The 9,592-nt window shown below is 30.8% G+C and overlaps 1 protein-coding gene and 1 long non-coding RNA gene across 2 annotated transcripts; both read right to left on the bottom strand.

Annotated features, from left to right (window-relative positions):
- Window positions 1-436: 436 nt before the first annotated feature.
- LOC107016606 lies at window positions 437-1,125 on the bottom strand. Its single transcript, XM_015217024.1, has 2 exons — window positions 848-1,125; window positions 437-764 (listed from the first exon to the last, which is right to left on the bottom strand). The coding sequence occupies exons 1-2, from the start codon at window positions 1,123-1,125 to the stop codon at window positions 437-439; spliced, it is 606 nt and encodes a 201-aa protein (XP_015072510.1).
- A 1,886-nt stretch (window positions 1,126-3,011) lies between these two features.
- LOC107015807 lies at window positions 3,012-5,265 on the bottom strand. Its single transcript, XR_003578061.1, has 4 exons — window positions 5,032-5,265; window positions 4,142-4,957; window positions 3,894-4,051; window positions 3,012-3,773 (listed from the first exon to the last, which is right to left on the bottom strand). It is a non-coding gene; the product is annotated as an uncharacterized LOC107015807 (long non-coding RNA).
- Window positions 5,266-9,592: the final 4,327 nt, after the last annotated feature.

Here is a 9,592-nt window from a genome sequence, read left to right as displayed (position 1 = left end):
CTGCCACCTACGGACCATCACGAGCATGACGGACCGTCATAAGCTCCGTAGGTGGTCTCTTCTGCATTTCTTCGCTCAAAAACCTCCGCATTCATCTTTGGACAGATTTCCTGCAAATAAGGAGAAACTTATATAAAAATTAGCACAAAAAAGCTTTTGGACACACTAAACTTAAGAAAAAAGTATTAATAATACCGTGAAACCACGGTATATCACCGGCTTATCATCATCTTTAAGAGTCATATGTGACTCAGCTCGAGCATTGGAAGAGGAAGCACCACTTTTGTTTCCTTTCTTTTTTAAAGAAATTTTAGTAGAGCTTAACAAAATGCTCATGTGTGCGACATTCATTCTTCCAATGGTCTTTCATGCCACAACGATGACAATTACTGTTGTTTTCCCTTTTATTATGACCACCACCTCGATGATTGGTGTATCACCTCTTTTCTTTGTCACGTCCCTGTGTATTATTATAGCCCTGATGATCATCTCTTTTTACTTCAGATTGATCACGTGCTTCAACTACATTTGCTTCCGGTAGTGGAGCAGTTCTAGTAGGACGAGCTTCATGATTTTTCATTAAATGAGCATTATGTTGCTCAGCCACCAAGAGACATGAGATCAGTTCAGAGTATTTCTGAAAACCCTTTTCACGATATTGATGCTGCAATATCACATTTGAGGCATGGAAAGTAGTAAGTGTCTTTTCCAACATGTCCTCATCTTTTATAATCTCCCCACATAATTTCAGTTGGGAGGTTATCCTGAATACAACAAAGTTTTATTCAATTATGGTCTTAAAATCTTAAAACCATAAATCATTCATTCATAACGAGCTCTTGGCAACACTGTTGCCTTTAGGTGGTCATATATCCCCTTTAAATCAGTCCAAAATTCAAGTGGATCTTTTATCGTCAGATATTCAATCTTCAGGCCCTCATCAAAATGATGACGAAGGAAAATCATAGACTTCGCCTTATCTTGGCTCGATGTTTTATTTCCCTGAGTAATGATGGCATCAAGACCTTTAGCAGCTAAGTGAATCACAACATCGAGTACCCATGAAAGATAATTCTTTGCAGAAATATCTAATGTCACAAACTCAAGTTTGGATAAATTTGACATAATGAAATTATGAGAGAATATGAATTAAATAAAAATATTTATATAATACTTTTGCAAGTAGCAACTTCGAGCTGATAACGTATTATAAAGAAAACTCATAATATTATAATAATAAGAAGAAGACAAGAAGTATAAGATAGAGGAGAGAACTTTTCTTATTCAAGTGTGTCTTCCAAATGGTGAGTGATGATCTATTTATAGTGTTGAGATATCACTCCACAGTTATCTTGGAAGTTCTTATCACCTTGAAAGCACCTATACATGAATCAAATTAATAGTAGATAAATCTAATGGATAATCCACATATACTATACAATGGATTTATAACAACAACTTATTTTTCTATAAATTTTGTCTTTATTTAGAAAAGAATAAATATAAAATTAAATTAATTTAATATTTTATTGATAAAAATTTTCAAATTTTAATATGGATTGATCGTAGGGGCGTTCAAATCGATCTGTAATCTATAAGTCTGCTTATTGAGTTATTTTGAATAAATATTTGTTGGGAGGATTATAATTTTATAATTAACACTTATTGGTGTGGAGGAAATTATTCAATTTCCTAATAAAATAAGTCGTTAACCCGTTAAAAATTATTGTACTTACACTATTATCTTAGATATATTAGTCCCATTTATTATTTTGCCATATATATAATTATATATTGTTAGGGGAAAGACAAAAATTGAAAAAACTATTTACTTTTCTATGTAGTAACTATTATATTACTATTAATCTATATATCTTTTTGAAATATAGAATATTTTTAAATAAATTAGTTGCATTTAAAATAGTGAACGGAAGTCATTTTTTAAGGTGTGTTCATGAAAAAAAAAGTAAATGCTAGTCAATACACCGCCGATAATTGTTACTTCGTTAGCGAACAAATCGATATCTTATTGTTTGGCTAATGTATTAATAAATTTAAAAATCAATCTGATAGGCAGAGTCGTCTTAACCACTAGGCCACTAAAGTTATCGCTTAGGGCCGGGCCCCCCAATTTTTAAGAAATACTTTTACATATTATTTAAAATTATATGTATTTTTAAATTAAAAAAAATTAAGAAGTATAAAAAAACAAAATAATTGTTAGTTTTCCCCACTTTTCTAAGGAAAAATCATTTTTTTGAAAATAATTTCCTTTAAGTGGGAAACTGTGTCCCTTATTTATCTGCTAAAAATTTGACCTAATATTATTGTTTACTTTATAATCATTTTTCTTAATTATCTATTTTATAATTCTAACTTTATTTTATAATTTTTCTTAAATAGTTGTTATTATTGATATTCTAAGTTAGCAAGTATATATTCTCGTTTTAGTTATTATTAAGAAAAATAATACAAGTAGAAGATAATAATTTAATGGAAATATTCAATCAAATATAAAGACTTGATTCTTTTCCTAATGCATATATTATCTATAGAATAATGTTAACAATTCCTGCGACTGTTGCCTCGGCCGAAAGAAGTTCTTCGAAACTAAAATTTGCTAAAATCTTATCTAAGATCAACAATGTGAGATTGAATGCATCAGCTACATTATCAATTGAAAAGTACTAAAACAAATCGAGTAGAAAACAATAATTAATGACTTCACATCTAAAAAGGCTAGAAAAATAGGTTTTAAATAAATATTTACATGATACTTAAACAAAAACAAAAAAAGAATTAAAAAGAATATGAGGGCCCTCTTTAATGTTCGGCTTGCCAAATCGTTAAGCGAAATTATCCGCTCGATGAGCCGCCCTAATTGGATAATGATGGTGATTGTTTGTCAATTTGAAATGGTGTTGAAAGATGATGTTGATTGTGTATAGTATCTTATGGTATAGTGATTGATAGTAATAATTAAGGGTGTTCACATCTATTAGCAGTAGTGATTAGAGGAAAAGAGAATCGTATACCTTGTTGAGTTAGTTGATTCAAAAATGATGAAACTAGAACAGTACCAAAAACCACAGAGGTAGCAATGTCATATCAAGAGCAGAGTTGAAAATTCCCGGAGAAGAAGTGAGAAAAAGCGCAGGTTGCCAGCAATTGCGAGGGAGAAAAAGTAGGTTTGACATGTGATTCGAATCTGTCAAACCTCAAGAGTGATTTGGTTAGTTGGATGGATTCTAACATTGCGTCATCCTGTCAAATTCCTCCGCGGGTTATCAGAACAGGTATAATATGCATCTGAAAACTGTTAACTTATCACACACGTCAACACAGACTCTGCAACTTTAGAAACATCCAAGTGATGAACATATTTACCATTAAGGAAACCACACGTTTTACGAAATTGGCCAATTCAATGCCTTTGTTTAACAAAACTCATTGAAAACAGAGTCATCAGTCTGCATTCGTAGACTCAAATGGAAAATAGAACAGTTCTGCCAGTGTGCAAGCTCTGGGATATGCATCAATTTGATGGTGATATTCCTTTCTTCCTTGGAATCAATGGCTATCCCTTGCTCAATGCACATCCTTACAAGAAATGGAGTGCAAGCACATCACAGCTTTACAAAAAACACTTCAGTTTTTGAATACTGAAAAGAATTGATGGTCACACATTCGAGTTTGCTAAGTGGTCTATTCAAGCACGTTGGTGTCTCCAGATATTTCATAACTGTTTCAGCATTGTCGTCCCCATCCTGCACCTAATGTATAAAGAAATACCAAGAAATTTTAGCTTCTCAAGTTCAAATATATGAAGAGCTAACATGAATCAAATCATAAATATATTTAGCGCACGAAAGCATATATGTACCAATTCTTACCATAATCTTAAGTTTACTCAAACTAGAAAAAACTGTTGATTAACTGTTAGAGCACAACAAGTCTGATCTACTTTGTTGAAGTCAACACCTAAGAATAGAGCCCACAAGCAATTGAGCTTGGAAGAAAGCTCATCCAGAACTATATTTGCGTTCAAAAGCTTTCAGACAAATACAATAATTAGAATCTAATCATGAATACAATCAATCACTTTTTCCAATTCAAGTGAAACAACGCGTAGATTTCTTACCTCAAGGACCAAGGAACCCAAATAAAGTTGTTCAAGTGAAGCAAAGCTAAATAGCAACTTTTCCACGGTTGATATTTCATCATGTTTCGGATCATCCTCCACTTTTTCCAATTCAATCCCTAACACTTTCTTTTTCACAATTCATAAAGCAATTTAGCATGAGATAGTGACCTTCAAGAACAAACAAGGACTTCAATTGTGGTGAAACCATCTTCAAGTATAGAGTGCCACAACAGAACATCAAGGCTAAATCCACAAGAAGGAGAACATCGATAACACAAAATTGGTTGGTTGGCACAAATGTTATTCTTTCTAGATGAAGATTCGTAAGATTTCGAAAGCCAAGAAAATAAGTTGGTGGTTTGAAGACACAGTTGAAGAGTTCCAAATGTGTGAAGGTCGGACAATTAAATACATAACAAGGCAATATATAAGTTTTCTTATCCGACATATAAATAATTAGCTCCTTGACACCATTTCTGGTGACATAACGCATCCATCTACCAAAACTAGCATATGAATACGAATTTATGCCCAAGACGTTGAGAACAAACTTCACAATGTCTCCAACATGCTCTAAGAGAATCTCATCAACTGTTTTTCTAAAAATAGTTGTAGGTTTTGCAGTGAAACTTTTTGCGAAAATAGTTATTTAACACTAGATATAGAAGTGAGACCCAAATATTTCTCCATTTACTAGACAAAATACTAGCTCTTGCTGCGTCGCGAACCGGCATGAGCTCAAGTATACGATAGACCACGTTTCTTGGCATAGCAATGATTATATCTTCTTTTTCCCCTTCCACAACAGCAGTTCTACAATAAGATAAAATAATTAAAATTTATAATCCAAAAAAATACTAGAAACAGGAAAATAGAGAATTTTATACCTTGTTTAGTTAGTCATGGCTGATTGAAAAATTGTGTCTGATAAAAAAAAAAAATAGCACCAAAATGCACAGGCTGGCAACGCCGTATTACAAGATGTTACTGCTGACAAAGCGCCGTTGCCAAGCAAATGAGCGCGACCAAAATGCCACGGTGAAACCCTAGATTTTAGGGATTTTTTGGTTTGGGTATTTGTTTTCAATTTTCATTTCCATTAAACCGTTTGAATATTAAATAATTAATATAGCTTGTTTTTCTATTAAAAAATTTGTGTTTATTAAGAAAAGAATAAATATACTAATTTAATATTATATCAATAAAATAATTTAAAAGCTTAATATGAATTGATGGTATGGGTGTTCAAATTGATCTGTAGTGATAAGTCAACCATAAATTTTTTATTTTTTTTATTTAAATGGTTGGTGGGAGGATTAGGATTTTATAATTAACGATTTTTGGTGTGGGGCAAATTATTCAATAATTTAAACAGCCGCAATCACAATCACAACAGTTTTCGGACCCATACAATTCATATTTTAATAGTATTGACGAATCCAAAAAGAATCTATCAGATTATTAAGTTGTCATTGTAATTTTTTTAAGTTATAACGTTCTGTTGTACTTTTGAAAATTACTATATATTTTATATTTCAATTTTGACATATGTCAGTTACTACTTTGTCGAATGTTTATTATTTTCAATTATTTTTAATTACATTATATTATTTGTTTAAAAATTTATATGTTTGTATTTTTAATTTTTGTGAAGGTTAACTGTAGTACTTTATATAATTTATAGTAGAATTAACATAAATTTTTTTTTTTAAAAGTCCATACGGAAAAATTAATTTATAAAAAAGAAAATTTTATATCTAACATTAATAGTATAAAAATATATCATAAAATAAAATTAAATGTTCAAGAGATTTAATTAATACATACTATTTATATAATGTTTAATCAAAAGTTTGTATGATGAAAATAATATTATAATATTCAAAAAAAATGAATTTGGTGTGATAAATACTGTTATACCAAATTTGGTGTAACACTATTTACACATCAAATTTGGTGTGAAAATTTATGTGGATTGGAGCTCAAAACACCAAATTTTACACCAAATGTAGGATTTGATATAAAATTTAGTGTTGGATTAGACATGGTCTTATAGGATAAACTGTTAACCCGTTAAAAGTTAGCATATTTAAACTTTTATCTTAAAAATATTAGTCTCTTTTAATATTTTTCCATATATATAATTATATATTGTTAGTCTTAAAAGTCCTAAAGACAAAAATTGAAACAACTATTTACTTTTTATATTGTATTACGACTAATCTATATATTTTTTGCATATAGAAGAATTTAATAATTTAACTCCATTTTAAAATAGTGAAAAGAAGTTCTTTTTTAAGGTGTGTTCATGAAAAAAAAAGGTTGACGTTACTCAATATACCGGCATATAATTGTTAATCAATTATCAAACAAATCGATATCTTATTGCTTGGCTAACGGGTTAGTAAATTTAAAAAACGATCCAATAGGCTAAATCGTTAAGCAAATTATTCGCCTGATCCGCCAATAGGCAATCCTAATTGTTTGTGGTGATGAATAACGATGGTCATGCGCCACTGTGTCATATTGACACTTTTTAAAAAATCAAGGGAAAATGCACAAGTACCCCCTCAACCTATGCCCGGAATTTCAGAGACACACTTATGCTATACTAAGGTCCTATTATCCCCCTGAACTTATTTTATAAGTAATTTTCTACCCCTTTTCGGCCTACGTGGTACTAACTTGAAAAAAAAGTCAATCAGCGTTGGATTCACAAAATAGTGTCACGTAGGACAAAAAAAGATACAAAAGTTACAAAATCTGTGTTATACAAAAGGATGATGAATTAAGAGAAGACATGTGTCAATTTGGGTAAATAAAATTCATTATAAGAAGAAGAAAGAAAAAATATAGGCTTAAGTCATAAATAGACACTTAAGGTTATCCATATATTTCATTTGAACACCTTATCTTAGATTTGTTTCAATTGAACAACTGCACTATTCAAAAATTTACCTATTAAACACTTTTTAGATATTAAAACTTAAATTAAAAAGAAAAATTATATATTTAGAAAGAAAAAAAACCTCCTTCACCTTCTCTTCTTTTTTTAAACACATCCCCGCCGGAAAACACACATATTGTTGCCATTTCCATTCAATCTCACTCTTTTCCTCAAAAGATTTATTGATATTTCTTCTTGTTGTGTTAGTGAGTTTTTTGGAGTTTAAGAACATCAAAAATTTTAAAGGATAATTTTAGATTCGTAATATTGTTGCCAAAAATGGAGTTTCTCCTGAAATAATGATCATCTATAATCAGTGATTGCTTATTATTTTGATTTTGTATTATTCCTATTATGCAGAGATTGATGTTTGAATTGAAAAGTATACTAAATATAGAAAGTGGGTTTCATCTACTTCCCGATCTTTTTTTATTGCATTTCTCTTGTTTTTAAATTTATATTCAATTTATATTTGTGTTTGATTAGACAAAAGAGATGAAAAAGGAAGAGATATGTATGGTGACAACGGGGATACCAATTTTTCCGATGAAAACACATTAAATGTATGGTTGATTGTTTGAACGGTTAATGCCGTTTGATGATGGTAGACTTGTGGATGGTGATAACGATTTGGTGGAAAAAAAAAGATTGGTAAGAAAGAAAAAGCAATTGAGAAAGAAAGAGAAGGTGTAAAATCTTGCGATGGTAAAATGGTGATGGGAGCTACTATTTAAACAAAGAAGAAAAGATGAAAAATCTTTTTTTTTCCCTAAATTATATCCTTTCACGCTCCTTCATGTGTGTGTATTACACATACTTATCCATATCACGAAAAAGGATTTAATGTGTACAAATCTCATGTTGTGTATGTTTCAATCGATACAAGTTTTAATTGAGACGTTTAAATGAAATATAAGGACAATTAAGTACTTTTGCGACTTAAGCCAAAAAATATAAACTTTTATTTTAAAATATAATTAATAAAGATTTCATTTTCTAGGAAATCATTTCAATGACTACGATATAATTCTTTTCGCTGGAAACTGGAGTTCCACTCGAAAAAATTGAGGAGACTTGGATCCATTTTTTTTAATGACTTCCAATATTTTCCTTTATGACTAATAATTTTAGTTTTAGATAAAATATGTTTTGGTAGAAGTTAAGGAGATAGAGCGAGAAAGATAATAACAAAAATGATGAATGTCCATTTTTCCCGGTACGATGATGATGTTATTTTTTAATCTGAAATTTTCTTAAAAATAGTTTTTTAATTAATCACTTCGATTATTTTTTAAAGAGTGTATGGTTTTTTTTTGTTTTCCTCAAATCAGTACATAATGGTGGTGGAAGGCGAATGATAAAGAGAGAACAAGAAGAAAAGAAAAAAAATATTTTTTACAAAAAAATGCTTCCACGCACTTAACATCAGTGCAACACACACTTTGTCAATTCAGTGAAGTGTCAAAATGACACAAACAAATATCCTATGAGGTGTTTAAAATGAATAAAGTCTAATTGAGATGTCAACATAAAAGTTGGAGTCAACTTTAAGGGATCACCTATGTATTTTTGATTATTTGTCATTTTGAATTGTGTTGAAAGATGATGTTGATTGTGCATAGTATCTTATGGTATATAGTGATACTTATTTGACTCAAAAATGATGAAACTAGAACAGTATGAATACACAGGTGGCAATGTCATATCAAGAGAAGATTTGAAAATTCCCGACGAAATAGTGAGAAAAAACGCAGGTTGCCAGCAATTAAGAGGGAAGAAAAGTAGGTTTGACATGTGATTTGGATCATTGGATGGATCCTAGCATTTGTAAAGGTAGGTTTGACCTGTCAATACGACCTCATATCAGTGTTTTGATGATTTCAATGAGCTCAAAACATGTTTTGCCGTTGATCTGTATATTTGGTTTGCATCTGGAAGGTTCCGAAGTAATTCCAAGGAGTGGATAAAAGTTTGATTTCTCTAGTTTTGTTGTCTTCTAGTGCCAGTAACTCCTCGCATTCTTGTTAACGAAAAAGGAGGGGTCATTGGTATTCACATACAAAAAATGATTATAAATCGGGCCTTTTAATACCTAGAGTTGAATTTGGGAACTGATTACTGCTTAGATTTCAATAATTTTTTGGCGCATAAGCTCCTGACCTTATTGGTAAACTAGTTTTGCTGTCAAATTTACGATTTTGATCTTGTGGTTGATTTTTGAGCCTGGGATAAATGTAGGGCAACTTTCATATAGCAAATAAAAAATTCATATTTGTATGCTATAACTAGAGCTGTCAATATGGGCTAGTCCACCCCATCCGGGCTAACTCATATAGGCTTTGACATTCTACGGGTCAGGCCGGGCTAGCCCATTTTTGGCGTGGGCAAGAAAATGATCGGCCCAACCCACAAGTACGTGGGCTACATGCTTGACGGGCCAACCCACTTTTTAAAAAAAATTTATATTTTTTTATAATTATTAAATTAATTTTAAATTATAA

The sequence above is a fragment of the Solanum pennellii genome, chromosome 4 (assembly GCF_001406875.1).
Source record: "Solanum pennellii chromosome 4, SPENNV200".
In the NCBI taxonomy this organism is placed as follows: domain Eukaryota; kingdom Viridiplantae; phylum Streptophyta; class Magnoliopsida; order Solanales; family Solanaceae; genus Solanum; species Solanum pennellii.
This window is presented reverse-complemented; position numbering and strand designations above follow the sequence as displayed.

Bases quoted from the DNA above. Each gene is read 5' to 3' on its own strand.
- LOC107016606 (XM_015217024.1), bottom strand. From the start codon at position 1,125: ATGTCAAATTTATCCAAACTTGAGTTTGTGACATTAGATATTTCTGCA. The intron at 765-847 runs GTTGCCAAGAGC...TGTTGTATTCAG, and splicing joins GACCACCTAAAGGCAACAGT to GATAACCTCCCAACTGAAAT.